Source organism: Hydra vulgaris, chromosome 10, assembly GCF_038396675.1.
Source record: "Hydra vulgaris chromosome 10, alternate assembly HydraT2T_AEP".
Taxonomy (NCBI): Eukaryota; Metazoa; Cnidaria; class Hydrozoa; order Anthoathecata; family Hydridae; genus Hydra; species Hydra vulgaris.
This window is the reverse complement of record NC_088929.1, coordinates 47,071,606-47,088,258: the sequence shown is the minus strand read 5'-3', so window position 1 is coordinate 47,088,258 and position 16,653 is coordinate 47,071,606. Positions and strand designations below refer to the sequence as shown.

The 16,653-nt window shown below is 29.0% G+C and overlaps 2 protein-coding genes across 2 annotated transcripts in view; one reads left to right on the top strand and one right to left on the bottom strand.

The window, feature by feature from the left end:
• Positions 1-1,515, top strand: part of LOC100207086 (S-adenosyl-L-methionine-dependent tRNA 4-demethylwyosine synthase TYW1) — an 85,662-nt gene extending 84,147 nt beyond the window's left edge. Inside the window, exon 22 of the mRNA XM_065808170.1 lies at positions 1,032-1,515. Coding sequence (XP_065664242.1) covers positions 1,032-1,193 — 162 coding nt within the window. The 3' untranslated portion in view covers positions 1,194-1,515. The remainder of the gene's footprint in view (positions 1-1,031) is intronic.
• Positions 1,516-15,457: 13,942 nt separating this feature from the next.
• LOC100203347 (proline dehydrogenase 1, mitochondrial) overlaps positions 15,458-16,653 on the bottom strand; it is a 28,091-nt gene continuing 26,895 nt past the window's right edge. Inside the window, exon 10 of the mRNA XM_065808169.1 lies at positions 15,458-16,509. Within this exon, the coding sequence (XP_065664241.1) occupies positions 15,943-16,509 (567 nt within the window). The 3' untranslated portion in view covers positions 15,458-15,942. The remainder of the gene's footprint in view (positions 16,510-16,653) is intronic.

Below are 16,653 nucleotides of genomic sequence, written 5' to 3'. Positions count from 1 at the left end.
AAAGTATCAATAATTTCATGAAATTTGTTAGAAAAGTTTCATAATTCCTACTTGTCAATTGTGAAATAATTGTTGTTATTGTGTTGCTTCACAACAGTTGTACTATTTAGTTTTTTAGTTGCCCTGCATTGTACTTTCCATTCACTATATTTCCTTACATTATAATGTATTGGAAAATACATTATAATAATGTAGTTGAAAATACATTATAATAATGTATTTTCCAGTTACTTAAAGAAAGGGCTTTAAACAGTACAATTCTTAAGCAGCATACATTGTTTTTTTTTATCTGTAATCATTATTATATTCATGCTGATGCCAAGTTAAAAGGTTGTGGGTAAACTAATTGTTTAACAAATTTATAATTTTTTGTCTGATAAAACCTATCTTGTGGATAGGTGTGTGGTTTTCAACACGTAAAAACTTGACCAGAAACTAATAATAATAAAAGTGATTTGCTAAAACTTGATCCACTTTTTAAAACACTAGGATGAATACCTATATGAATGCTTAGATTCTAACTATATTTGTGTTGTGTTTCTGAAGAGTAGTTATCTCTGTTATCTCTGTTATCTCTTAATAACTTTGTTGCTTTCTTGCTAATAAGTTATTTACATCTTGAATGCTTAGTTAATTTCAAAAGATGTTTGTCTGCCAGGAACCTACGAACTACTGTATTAACGTACAAACTATTTTGTTTAAAATGGGGTCAAAATTTGTTAAGTTCTTGTCAACACTTATTTAAGAAATTTTTGGTTTCACTAAAATATTACTCAATTCGTACTTTAAAACTCATTTTTTGCTTAAGAAAGAGAAAATATTCAAGAAATTAAAAAAAACATAAAAAATCCACTTTTTTAGGTTTAAATTTACGAAATGCTTATATAGCCTATATGAAATCTCTATTGGTTTCAACTTTTATAAATCATTCATTGTTATTTCAATGTAATTTCATTTGTTTTTATTTCATTTGCTTTTATTATTTTTTTTCATTTGCTTTTAATTTTATTTTTATATGGATTTTATTTTAGATTAAAGCTTATGAAGATTCAAACGGAAAGAAAACGTTTTCGGATATGGATTATTTAGCTCCAACACCTGAATGGGCAGTCTTTGGTGATGACAGAAAAGGTTTTGATCCTAATGAAAGTAGGTGGCATAGAAAGAAGAAAAAGGATATTAGTGGTTGTTAATGACTTCGCTGATCCTATCAACTAAAATTTCAAGAACTTCATTAGATAATGCTGTAAATTTGCTAGTTTATACTCTTTAGCTTTGTTTATGCTTTCTAGAAACCATGTATGGGCTTTGTTTTTGTTCTCTACCTTAAAAGGCTTTGTATATACTCACTACCAATCATGTTTGGCTTTTTTTGAAGCAGTAATTTGATGCAATATCTCAAACTTTATTAATTTTCAAGCTATGTAATTTACAGACTATGTAAGTTACACAAGAAAATTATATATCTCAAAAAAATGTACTTACACATTAACCAATTAAATGATGTTAACATAATTTTGTTTTTATTTTTGCTGAGATCGAATTAATTACGCTTAGAGTTACTGCGCTCAAGTTTGTTATCTAGATTAGCGATTCCGCAGGGCAACGAAAAATATTTAACGTTTGAAAAAAACGTAGTAATAAAATATAAAACAAACTTTACTTTTTCATATCTTTTTTTATAAAAGCTAGAATATTGAGGTTTTTTGCATCACTTAGTTTGACTCAACTTCTTTCCTACTATATATAGAAAGTACTATATTTTAACATGACTTCTTTTATATATTATTCATGTCTTATTGATTAAAAAAAACTTGCAGCGGACACTTTTCTTAAGCACTAAAACACATCAAATTTGTTTAAAAATTTCCATATAGATTATAAAAAAAGAAAAGGGATCTAATGGAATGGAGAACCTTTTAACATTTATACACAATTCTTAGTTCTCAGTGTTTAAAGACTTTAGGGTTGGCTTATTAAAGTATAATTTGAAAGCCATATTAAAGCATGCCTTTCAAATCAAGTATTTGTTTTCTTAAAGAAATGGTACTTAAGAATTTTGCCTTGAAATTATGAATATCATGTTTTTTGTCTTTCGCATTTGTTTTAATTTTTTGCGTTTGATTTTTGATGTCTTATTTTATTTCGGTGCCATTTCACACCAAATTTTCCATACTTAAGTAGGGCAAATGTTACGGAGAAAACTGTCCCCGGAGTAAGTTGTCCGGTCGGGCATTTTACTCCCAAATAGAACGTCCCAGTTTGTCCTATCCGTCCGTCTAGGATAATTTACTCCGGAGCAAACTGTCCTACTTTTTTAGGGATTATTTACTTGGGACCACTCAAGCAATGTGTTTTAGCTTTTGTTTAAACGATGGTTCGAGAACTTGCGCATTATTCTGCAGCATAAAGAAAACTTAAACACTTTATATACTAAGCATAATATTACTATAATTAACAAAGTAATATTATGCGTCATGTAACTCATACAATACGTCATGTAACTACATACATACCCGGAGCTTTTTAGTTCACAAGGTCATTTTTTACCGTTTTAAAAGTTTAAAAAAAATAAAAAAATATGTTGACACTGACATGTTTAGAACTTTATATTTCGTTTAAGGTTTAAGTTAAAAACAGTAAAAAATAAAAATTATATTTTTTATGTTATCTTGTTTTAAATTTATTCTAGATTCAGAATATATATATATATATATATATATATATATATATATATATATATATATATATATATATATATATATATATATATATGTATATATATATATATACATATATATATATATATATATATATATATATATATATATATATATATATATATATATATATATATATATATATATATATATATATATATATATTTACTTAATATTATAATTATAATTGAGTTTTTTTCAGCTCCTATAGCAACGGCAGTTTCCTGACTTTTTAGTTAACTATATTTTTGATTTAGTACCTAATTGTTTTTGCAACCTTTATTTCAATTTATTTAGTAACTTATAAACTTTTGCCACATATATTACTAATAAATGTTTTTTAAATGTGTTTTAACAGAATTCTTTTTTTCGACCTTGTACAAAACATAAAACTAAAAATGAAAACTTGAAATTTTTAGGGTATACTCTTTAACAATTACTAGAGGGACTGTGGCAGAGTCACAGTAAACTCATGATAATATTTAAGTTTTGAACAATTATCTTAAAAAAAAATTTTTATCGAAAATTTCCAGGCCAGTAAAAACGTTCTGAAACCTTGTAGTGCTTGTTCTTCCAAAGTGATAAGAAAGATGTTCACTATGACAAAAACAAATAATTTACTTTCTCTGCTCTTTGCTAAAAATAATTTCAACCCTTAAACCCTTCTTTGTCATATATTTTAATTGATTACCTTCCATTCTAAATCTGGCAATGTTACCTGAAAATAAAACCAATCCTATCTTTATTGAGTTGAGTTCAATTTTTTCTTCACTGTTGGCAAATGATTAATAAAGTAAACTTAAATTCATGGAAGTTTACTAAATTAAAATCACATTTCAACAGTAGGCAAACTAAAATAAAAATCATTTTTTTAACTATAATTAATTAATAATAAAATAAAAACAAATCAAAAAATTCAAGCTTTTTAAACCTTATAACAAAAAATTTCTTCCAACTCCAAGCATAAATAAATAAATAATGCTCCAAGCATAAATTTAAAAAATAAATAAATCTAAATAACATATAAACCTCCAGCATAAATAAAATTATAGACACAATAAGTATAAATATAAAGAAGAAAAACAATAACTCTTTAAACTAATGGTACTCTTTAAGCTAGTACTACTTTTAAAGCTTATGCTACATTTTAAACTAATACTACTCTTTAAGCAAATACTACTATTTAACATAAATTTCTGGCTTATTTATCATAAACTAACTACAACTTGTAAAATCAAACTATTATCTTACTTGTAGTAAGTAAGATGATTACTTGATTTTTAACCTGATATAAAACTTTATGACTCTCAGAACTGAAAATGTAACTCACACACATAATCATATCAGATAATATACTGTCATCACACTGATTTCACATCTTTGCAAGAACTTGGATATTGCTTGGTCATCATCTTTTACAAAGACTGACTTAAATTGCTTATTCAATATATTTGAAATGTCTGATATTTCAGTTGTAATTTGTTCTTTTTTATACTCATAGCTCTAATTTGGGATTTAACATTTTGTTTTTACGTAAGATAATAAAATTTTAGGTGTTAGCTTTGCTCTTTTTACTAAATTTATTTCGTATTCTCGAGTTGATCTTTTAAATTGTTTTTTAACATTACCTCAAATTTTGTTGAATTCCTTTCGAGATTCTTGACTTTGCCGCTACACTTTCGAATAAAATTTGATTGAGATTGTTTCATCTTGATTGCCTTTTTAACTTTCACATCCAGCCATGGTTGGCTATTCTTTTTTTTTTGTTATCAAAAGTAGGAACAAACAATCAACAAGATTCATTATAAATATGTAAAAATAACTCATAGCACTCACAGGCTGATTTATCATGAAATAGCTCAACCCAATTGACTTGTTTCAAGTACTTAATCATTTGTGTAAATTTACCCTTTTTAAAGCAAAACTTATCTCTTGTGAATACTATATTGTCACTAAAACTAGTAAAATATTGCCAAGTGGTGGAGTAATGGTATCTTCCATTTTCATAGTGACCTAACTGTGGAAGAAAATCTATGCAATTCAGATTGCAAGCTAAAACAAGGTCGAGGGTGTTACCTGTCGGAAAAGATTCACTTTGTTTTAATGTTGGAAAGTTTACTATTTGGTATAAAGAACAATCATTTAAAACTTTAATAAATTCATGCTCAGTTGAGTTTTCATTTGAATGAATTATTGGACCGTCATCTGTCCATTCTTTATCAGGGAAATTAAAATCTCCTACAACAATGAGATCCGTGTACTTTTTCCCACTTTTGAGTTTTGAAGCAGTTTTGATTTATTCTAGAATTGATTTTGAGTAATCAGCTGTAGAATTTGGTGGTCGATATATACAACCAACAATTAACTTAAAATTATTACATTTTATTGAGCACCAGACTTGTTCAATTTGTTCAATTGTTAAGATGCGGATTAACAACTTCCATATTCGTAAGATTTTTATTTACGTAAATGGCAACTCCTCCTTCAATTCTATCTCTATCTGCGTGATGTAGGTCATATCCATCAATGTTTTTATTTGTATCCAATTTGAACCAAGTCTCTATAATTTCGATACTATTTTGTTTGTCGAAGCAAGTGCGGACAGTTTGGATAATTTATTAGAGTTAAATGAGGTAGCATTGGTGTTACAAAAATTAATTGGTTTGTCGTTAGTTTTTATATTTTGCTTCAAATAAATAGGTAGTTGTTCATTATGTAACTTTGATGAGATTTATAAGATTGGCTGGTATGGGCCCCTCCGGGCCTGCTTGGCAATGCTTTTTTTGACAAATGGGTGAACTTTGCGGTTGCCAATGTCTTTTGTTGTAGTGATATCAATACACAACAATTTTCCGCCTCTAATGACAAATCAAAAGAGTTGGTCTAGGCTATTATTGCGTTGTAAGTCTTCATTTGCCTCCTTTCTCTCTTTATTCAATTGTGCAAATTCAGCCTGCTCATCAGGATCAGGTTTTATATATAATTTTTTGTATTCCACTATTGTTGATAATTCCTTGGCTGCAGACAACATCTCGTTTCGTGCTACTTCATTCTCAAATTCAACAACTAATGGTTCTGATGTATTGTTTACCGAGGCAACTTTAGATTTTAGTCTGAATGTCGATTTTATTATTATTCGTCTGTTCAGTGAACGTATTAATTCATTGACCAACAACAACAACAACAACAAAAAGCACTATATTTACCAGAAATATAGATGTTTTACATAAGAATGTTATAAGTTATAAAAAATGTTTGTACAGTCTACATTCTGGATGGTTCACTCTCATATAGCTAGGTTAAATCGAGGAAAGCGACCATGAACAAAACAAGACAAAAGAAAAAAAAAGGAAAAAAAAAAAAGAAGCAAATAAAATAAATAATACACTCACAGAAGGTTGCAATTAGTCTACATTCATATTTGTATCTTATGTATTTTTTATGGTGATTTATCTATTATCACCAGTGATACTACTGTTGTTTCTATTTATCTAGATGTAGCAAGTAGTATTTTAATTTGGTTTTGAAAACATATTTTTTAATGTTGCTAAAAGGGATTGATTTTAATTTATTTTGAATTTGATTCCAGTCCATTAATGCAGAGTATTTAAAGGAATGTTTGCCGTAGGATTTTGTATATATTTTTGTACACTCAAGTCAGAGGTGCACTGAGTGTGCAAAAATTTCTTGTAAGTAGCAAGAATTTCTTGTAAGTTGATAGCCAATTGTACTGCGTACAGTAAACCATTTATTAAATATAGGAGGTAGCTTTTTGTTTTGGCAGCTGTGAATAAATAAACAATTTTCAATTTTGATTATATCATGCAGTTTTAAAATTTGAAGTGTGTTAAAAGATGGGAATGTATGTGAATTGTTTGGTAGAAATTCAATAACTCTGACTGCTTTTTTCTGCATGATAAATAGGCGATTTACAATACTTATGTTTTGACTCCATGATAGAAGTCAATATGTGAGATGAGAGTGAAACAAAGCATAGTAAATAGATTTTAAAGTTTTTTGTTGTATAAAATGTCTTAGCTTTGACAGAATGGCAAGGGGTCTATTCAACTTATTAGATAAATCGTTATAATGGTAAGTCCAGGCTAATGTTTCGTCTAGCTTTATACCCAAGTAGTTTACAAATTTTTTGCACCAAAGTTTTTTCCCATTTAACTTAATTTTGAGCTGCCGATCTAATTTTGTGACGACTTTTAAATAATATTAAATAAGATTTTTTGGAGTTGAGGGAAATTTTGTTGGCATTTAGCCAGAGGCATAGTTTTTTAAGATAATAGTTAACATATTTGTTGATTTTTTTAATAGACTTATTAAAATAGAGAAGGTTTGTGTCATCTGCAAAGTGTTGGACTCTACAAAATTTTAAAGCTTTAGACATGTCATTTATATAAATAAGAAACAATCAAGGGCCAAGGACAGATCCCTGAGGAACACCTACTTTGATATTGTTTAGGTCTGAACTCATCCCACTAATGGATACTAATTGAGTTCTATTAGTAAGGAAAGATTTGAACCAAGAGTTTGAGACTCCTCTAATACCATAGTAGGATAGCTTATAAAGTAAAATGTCAACATCTGCAGTGTCAAATGCCTTTTGAAGGTCGATAAAAATGCCAAATCTAAACATTCCTTCATCCAGAGAATCTATAACTTTTTCTGTTAGACTTAATAAAGCAAGTGATGTAGAGTAGTTTATTTGAAAACCAAATTGTAATTCACAAAGCAGTTTATTTTCATTGAAGAATTTGTATAAGCGGTTAAATATTAGCCATTCAAGAATTTTATCAATGTTGGAGAGGAGTGAAATTGGCCTATAGTTTGATATTAATAGTTTTGAATCAGTTTTAAAAATAAGTACAACTTCGGCAGTTTTTAAGTTTTCGGGGAAAATACCACTTGAGAACGAGATATTGTAAATGTTAGAAAGAATTCTTGAGAGTTCCGTTTTTAATAGTTTTAAAATTTTAACAGGCAGACCATTTGGTCCAGAAGCTTTATTTGCGTCTAAAGAATTGATAATTTTTGAAATTTCATGTTCGTCAATAGGTTTTATAAAGAAAGAATTTTTGAAAAGGATTTGATAAGTAATATGTGAAATGATTCATGGATGAAGGAATTGTTGCCTGGACATCCTTACTAATGTTAGTAAAGTAGTTGTTGAAAGCATTACAAATATCAAAGGGGTTTGTTATTGTTTTATTGTTATGTATAATTACATTAGGAGTTGTTTGAGAGTTACTTCTAATATTAATAATGTTTTTAATGCCTTTCCAGGTTGCTTTTATATTTTTTATGTTTTCAGTAAAATAATTATCATAGTATTTTTTTTTGCTTACTTTGAGTTTAGATTGGAGGTTATTACGAAATGTTTTATACTCATTATGAAATATGGTTTTATTTGTTTGATTTTTAGACCTAATATATTTTTTAAAGAGATTATTTTTGTGTTGTATGGAGTGCTTGAGTTCATTTGATAGCCATGGTTTAGTCTTGAATTTAATGTTTTGTTTGTTAAGCTTTTTCAAAGGCGCATGAATATCGAGCAGTAGATTAATGTTGGAAATAGTATTCTCAAGAGACTGAGTACAATTATCAGGGTATATTTTTGGTCCTCTGTCTAAACTAAGATTGTGAAAATCGTTTCTAAATGCAACTTAATTGAACTTTTTCCAGTTTCTTTCCTGGATTAAGAGCTTTTTATTAGGTGGTGGTTTAAGAATATTATAAGCTATCAGAAATTGGGGAAGATGATCTGAGATTCTGGTGGTAAGATTCCCTGCTTTATATTTATTTGATTTGATATTTGAAAAGATGTTGTCTATTAGTGTTTTTGTTTGATGTTTTACAGATACGAGTAGGGTGGACAATGTGAGGTAGAAAGTAATTTGAGGTGAGTGAATCTAAAAAGTCTCTAGTATATGAATCTGTGTCATACTTTAACAGATGAAAGTTGAAATCCCTTAAAATGAATACAGTTTTATTTTCTTTTGTTAGGTTTTTGAGTAACGGATTAAGATAGAATGATAGGAAGTTGACTAAAGACATTTTTTGATGCCTGTAAACATAACCAACGATAATACTTGATTTTTTTGGATTTATAATTTCAATGAAGATAGATTCTAGTTCTTTCGGTTGATAGGTGTGGAGACCGTTTCTGGGTTTATAGGCGAGCCTGTTATTTATATACAATAATGCATCACCTGCATGTGATTCAGATGGTGTGTGTTCATAGGAATACCCATTAAGTGTTAAGTTGCTAGTTTGTGGGCTTTTTTTATTCAATCTGGTTTCCGATATACCAATTATTTCAAATTTAAGTTTTGTTGATTGGAGTAGATTTTTAAGGTCATCAAAATGTTTCGAGAGTGATGATAAATTGATATGAAAGACATTGAAGGAGGATTTGTCAGCTGCTATACATTTTAAATCATCAACATTGGTGCAGTAACTGTTTATTGAGGTTTTTTGAGTTTTGCTGTTGTTATCAGTATGTGTATTAAATGTGTTGAAGATTGAGTGAAGACTCTCTATGGGAAAACCTGATACTTGATAAGTTTTGTTTATTTTAGTGTCACCATTAGTAAGATTTTCATTGTCAGTTATAGTTTCGTTATTGAAGGGAAATATACTAGCTTAGTAATTTATACAAAACCATGAACAATTTTTTGAGAGTTTTTTAGTAATTGTTAGTCAATATTATTGAGGTTGTTACATTTTTGGTGGACCCAATCGAGTTATCACAAAAAATAGCTTTCTGATTTTTATAGACATTAACTTTGCAAACAGCACATTTGCTATGTGAAGTTTTTATTACGGTGAATTGATACGGCGATAAAATATATAAGTAAGATTTGATATTACTTGAATAACGAGGGTATATATAACCCCTAAAAATATTGTAATTAATTTATTATGAGAAAGAGGATAAGTTTACATACTATACCAGATGTTTCAACTTAATTATATTTTATAAAAGCTTATCTAAGATGTTAACTTTTAAAAAATAAGTAAGATTATTTATATGAATGTAAGTAACTGTAATCTATTAGAAATCAAAAAATAATAATATTAAACGCAAAAATAATAGAAACAAACAAACAAAAAAAATTATACAACTTTCGGTTTTCGAGCTATTTATAAACGCGTCGAGCTTTCTTTGTTATTTTTTTTTTTTTTTTTTTTTTTTCCAAATAAAAAAGAACCAAAAAAATTACAAGGTTAACACTTTTGTTTATTCAACGAAACCAACTAAGCGCACATTTTCTATCAAAAAAAAGAATTTTATGCCACTTATCCTTTGCAACGTCTTCAACTCAAAAACACCAGAAACAGAATAAAAATAAAAAGTAAAAATATAATAAACATCACAAAAAGTGCTATTATTACTATATCGCTAAATTTTTATATAATATAAAAAGCTTGAATAAAGTTCAAATATAGTGCAAATCAAAATAAAACAAAACAAACAAACCAACAAAAGAAAAAAGAGAAAAACACGTTCAAATCAAAGGTACCATTGCTCGAACTCCAAAGCTATAAGCGATTTATGTCGACTCAAAAAGATTTTAGTAAAACATACCTGGGATCCTCTGTCTTTTTCTTAACTTTAAGTAGGGCTGGGTATTCGAGGTACTTGCTTACTGTTGACTTGTTTTCTATAAAGCAACGACGTTCTTTCATGGCGTCATTGCGACATCGAGTTAGTGATGGTGAATACATTTGTTCAACCCGTATATTGTTTTTGGACATCAAAAATATATTTTTTGTGTGTTCCCTATCAGCCCATTTATAAAATTTAACAAATATGTGGCTTGACTTAGTGCTGTTTTCGTTAACTTTTCCTCGATGACAGCGTTCGATCATGTCATGGGCATTTTTCGGGTCTAAAACCCAAAAGGACCATGTTCTTATCATCTGTCTTACGGTCCTCGTTTGTATTTTTTTGTGAGTTAGCCAAACCGATAATTACAACATTTTTCGACTTTTTACTGGATAGCTTTTCATGACTTTTTGTCACTTTGATGCTTGCATTTTAATGCTCGGAACCTGGTTTGGCTAATTGCTTATCAATTTGGCTGTAATAAACAGCAGGTGAACTAGAACGTGGTACATTTTCATTTTTCTCTTCTAAGCTTTTCACTTTCTTGTTAAGTTCAGCTATTTCTGCATCTTTTCCCGTCAATTTCACTTCAAATAATTTAGTTTTTTGATTTAGTTTTAGCATAAAGTCATCCTTTAGCTCTTCAATTGCTTTGTTAATCATCAAAACCATAAAATTCTTTTGTTGGTCAGTGAGCTTAGTCATATCTCAATCCTCAATTTCCGCCAATGAAATGAAAGAGAGACAACCGCTGCAAACACCTGTGCATTACTTCTTGTTGATACGTTGGTCTTTATAGGAGGGCTACCACTCTGAATACCAGTGGATTACCTCCCGGTCAGAATTATTATTATATGTTATATTAGTTATTTAGTTACACAGGGACTAAAAAGTTTCAGTATGTGTTTTTTTCCATCTTTTTTTTGCGCATATATATATATATATATATATATATATATATATATATATATATATATATATATATATATATATATATATATATATGAGAGTTTGGGATGGGGCAGCAGTCTTTTCTTTCATTATTCTTTGTTTTTTATTTCTTTTTCTGAGAATTCATATTTATGGATTATGAGTATATATATATATATATATATATATATATATATATATATATATATATATATATATAAATATATATATATATATATATATATATATATATATATGTATATATATATATACTGTGTATATATATATACATATATATATACACAGTATACATATATATATACACAGTATATATATATATATATATATATATATATATATATATATATATATATATGTATATATATATATACTGTGTATATATATATACATATATATATACACAGTATACATATATATATACACAGTATATATATATATATATATATATATATATATATATATATATATATATATATATATATATATATATATATATATATATATATATATATATACTGTGTATATATATATGTATATATATACACAGTGGCGGCGTTAGGGTAGGGCCTGGTTGAGCGATGGCCCAGGGCGCCGAATATAAAGGGCCGAAATTTAGTGCAAAATCATTATATTGGTCGAGATTGGATCTCATTTTAGTTATTTAAAAGTACTATTATTTTACTTAAAAACTTATTATTATCTTCTATTATTGTCTACGAACGAAAAGAAAAGTTACAAAGTTGTAAGTACTTATTTATACTTGTTAAGAATAAACCGTATTAAAAAAAAACGTCAAGAAAACTCTACAACGACGTAAATAAATTTTACGAGTTAAACTAAAAAACATTAAATTTGTAATTAACCAATCGGTGTTGAGTTTTTAACATTAATAGGGGTCATTAACCAATAAGTGTTGAGCTGCAATAACGCAAAATTCTCTTGCTCAAATAGCGTTATAACGAAGTTTTATTGCGGTAATTTATGTTTAAATATATTTGGATTTACAGAGATATACTTAATTTATTGCAAAATGTCTGAATACGTTAATCTTATCGAAAGAAAACCATCTGGATATAGAAAACCGAAGGCAGAAAAAGTAAAAAAGTTTCAAAAAACAAAAAAAGTTTATGAATGTAGAGAAATATATCACAACGAAAAATCAAGACCTGAATGTGACATCTGCATCTGGAATAGCAACGAATGCATCAGTAGATCAGATAGTTATTGAAGATATTGTCGACGAACTTTTTTGAAGTGATGAGACAAGTTATGCTATAAATACAGGCCAGCATTTCTCTAACTGTCATTTCACAAAAAAACTTGCAAACAACGAAACAATTCAGCGTCTTTGGTTAATATATTTCGTCTCTAAGGATCGAGTTTATTGTTTTTGTTGCTGGCTATTTGATAGTAAATCAACGTCGAGTTTAGTATCTGAAGGATATAACAACTCGAAACACTTGTCAGAAATGTTAAAAATTCATAAGAATAGCACTTCTCAAAAGAAGTTTTACCTTTCATGGATCGACACGCTTAAAAACATGGAAAACAATAGACTGCCACGAGCAACATTTGATTAGAAAAGAAACAACAAGATGGAATAATGTTTTGTCTAGATTGATGCATATTACACTTTATTTAGTTAAAAACAATATGGCGTTCAGAGGTACCTCTGACAAACTATATACGCCTAATAATAGAAATTTCTTGGGCTTCGTAAAGCTTTTAGCCAAACTTGATCCAGTTATGCAGGAGCACTTGCGGTTAGCTACAAAGGGTGATGTTTTAGACCACTACTGCGGAAAAGATAAACAAAATGAATTAATAGAGCTGATAGGTACAAAAGTGAAGTCAGAAATTATATCGCGCGCAAAGAAATCGAAATATTCCATTATAGCTGACTGTACTCAGGATATTCCTCATTTAAAGCAACTTTCACTGACAAAACGATTTGTTGATTTATCATCAAATGACGATAAAATATCCGTGAAAGTACATTTCATAGAATTTTTATCTGTCAATGAGTCGACTGGTGAAAGACTCACTAAAGTTATTATAGATGTTTTAAATAAATACGGACTAGAATTGAACAGTTGTAGGGGTCAGGGTTATGACAACGGGGCAAACATGAAAGGAAAAAATATTGGGGTCCTAAGGAGAATTTTGGAAATAAATCCCTTCACTGTTTATGTACCATGTGCCTGTCATAGCTACAGTCTCGTACTATGTGATGCCACTAAGTCTTCTGTAAAATCAGTCACTTTATTTGGGGTACTTCAGAGGTTGTTTACATTGTTTTCAGCTTCTGTTCATCGTTGGAAAATTCTAACCGATCACTTGGGAATATATACCATTAAAAAGCTGTGACACACGTTGGGAAGCAATAATAAACAGTGTTAAAGCAGTCCGTTATCAAATTAGTGCCATCCATGATGCTTTAATTACTTTGGCTATTGAAAATCAAAAAACTGATGTTCAAGTCTCTTATGAGGTTTCTACTCTAGCTGAACAGTTAAAAGATTTAATTTTCATAGTTTCGTTGGTTGTTTGGTAAGACATACTTTTTCAAGTTAATGTCGTTAGTAAAGCTCTACAATCATCAGACATGGATTTTGGCAAATGCACAGAAATGTTGAAAAAATGCTGCACTTTTTTGGAGAAATACAGGGTTCGAATCCGCCATTTTAACGGCAAAGGAATTGGCCGGAGAACTAGAAATTGAGCCTGTGCTTAAAGCTACATTTAGAGTTCGATGTGTTAAGTGTCAAGCTGGAGAAACTGTCTGCAATGAGCCTACTGGTGAATGAAATTGGTGATATATGGCAATAGCAATTAATGATTTTCTTATTGCACTTTTTCATAGCTATCATCAGTGTCTAAACTGCTTGATACTCTAAGTGCTGCTAAATCAATATTAATAGATGTGTTTGAGCCATTTATTAGAATCTTTACAGTCAATGTCAACTACCTCTTCAACTATTTTGTAAGAGATAATTTCTTGTTTCAGAACTTTGCTTGAAAATGACTGGAACTGCTCAAATGTTTTTGTGTACAATACATGTACCCATTATTCTGTTTTCTGAAGACTTTTTAAATCCTTCAAGAGTCTCAGCTATACACGCCGAATTGTGCAGATAACCTGGTATACCTTTAGTCTCTAATATCAGTTTTAATCTTATGTTTTTTTGAAAAAGATATCTTAAATGCTGACTAGTGCAGAAGAATTGGAGTACAAACAGGAGCCAATGGTAGCTACCAACTACTTACTGGACGGAGAAAGGAATTACTTACTGGTTCCATGAGTTTCTCAAAATATAACTCTTTAAAGTTTTCTTTTCTAGCTGAGTGTTTAAATCAAGACAAATAACAGTTACAAACAGCTCAACATCAAATGGAATTAATTCAACTCTTTTCATGAAGGCTGTATGAATAGGATGGAGCATGTTTTAATATAGTCGGCTGTATATTTTATGACTGCAGTGTTTGAATAAGCTTCTGTAAAAACAACTTATTAACATTAGGTTCATCCATTGAACATGAACATAACTGGCGTTTAAACTAACAATAAATTAAATTATGTAGGCTTTGACTGTTAATATTTTTGCAGTCATAGATTTAAAGTCTCGTTTTTTCATAAATTTTCCTAATATGTTAAATTGAACTTTTCGTTGAAACAGTGTTCATGGCTCTTAATGAGAATGATAAAACTGAGAATTTAAAGACCAGAAATATTTCCATATATTGCGATATGCAATCACTTAGTTCGGCCCATGCTTATACATAGTACATATGATAAAAACTACCTGATCAGAGTTAAACGAAACAGGCCAGGGTCGCTTGACTTCCTGCATTCCTAATGAATGTGCTTAGCCCAAACACATTAAAAAATGTGATTTAAAATTTCAGGATATTCAGGACAAATTAGAATAATTTAGGACGTTTTAGGACAGATTTTTAAAAATCATGAATTTAAGGAATTTCAGAACTTGTGGGAGGCCTGTACTTTTACTCGCTGATATCAAACAAACAACCATACATTCTTCGCAAGAAATGAATATTTAGACTCAAACATCACTCGTACCGGTAAACTATTTGTATCAACTATTGTACCATTTTATGTACCTGTCTGATTTATTTGGATCGTCTTGTAAAAATAGTTAAAAGACAATTTTGAATGCAAAGAAATCTCAAAATGTATTTCAAATTAAAAACTTGATAAAAAGCAAAAAAAGTTAAAAAAATTCCTCTATAAAAATAAAATTTGCAACATAATAAACTATAATACAATTTATTAATTATATCTAACTTTATAATATTTATAGGTTGAAAATATCAAGTCATTTGTGAGCAAAGTGATTAACTATTTTTGCCACAAAACAACTTTTTAGAGTTTGCATTTTTGTAATAAAAACTTTTTAATTTAGTGATTAAAATAAAGATTGATAAATCTATAACAATTAATAAATAAACTTTTAAAATAAATTAACTCTAATATAAAAAAAAAATATAAAAAAATTTTTTTTTATAATTACATAAGATTTTAAATTAAAAAAGTTTTTATGGATGAAAAAAAACTGCGCAATCTTCCATAAAAGCAGTTTTCGTTTTAATGGAAACATGGTTAAAGATATGATACAAACAACTTGATAATAATTATTTTAAGTTAGCAATTAAACTTGGATTATGCCACAGGGCACCATTTCTAAATCTTCGGCCAAGTTCTGACCAAAGCATACTTCTTTCTTTTATAACGCCTTTCATTAGACTACGATTTTCCATTGCACGACGAGACAAGTACGGCATCACATCCTCGACTGGTCCATAAGGTACGTATTTATAGGCAGCATAACCCGCACTACCTAATGCGTAGGTAATAACGTCGCACATTCCTAAAAGTTGTCCGAAAAAAACAGTTTTATCATCTGGTTTTATGCCAAATTTTTTCATTGTATTGATGGCATGAAGTACAGAAGCTTCGTTATGAGTAGCAACCATAATGTTTGCTTTTCTATGTCGAACTTCCTCTAGCAACAAAGATAATACATTGTTATAACTTTCGTTAGTAGCTTCATACGACACATGAATAGGATCGCTATAGCCAACACTATGTGCTCTAAACCTTTCTTGTTCCATATATGCTCCTCGGACAACTTTTGCAGCAAAATAGAATCCTTCACGACGCGAAAGCTCTATATCAAGACAAAGAGTAGGAATGGTATCCTAAAAATAATAGGAAACTAATTAATAAAAACAACAGTAAACTAATTAAACTAACAGAAAACTAACCAATAAAAACAACAGAAAAGTAATTAATAGAAATACAATAGTTAATACAAAAAAAAAAAAAGCTTGAGGTGGGTGGGA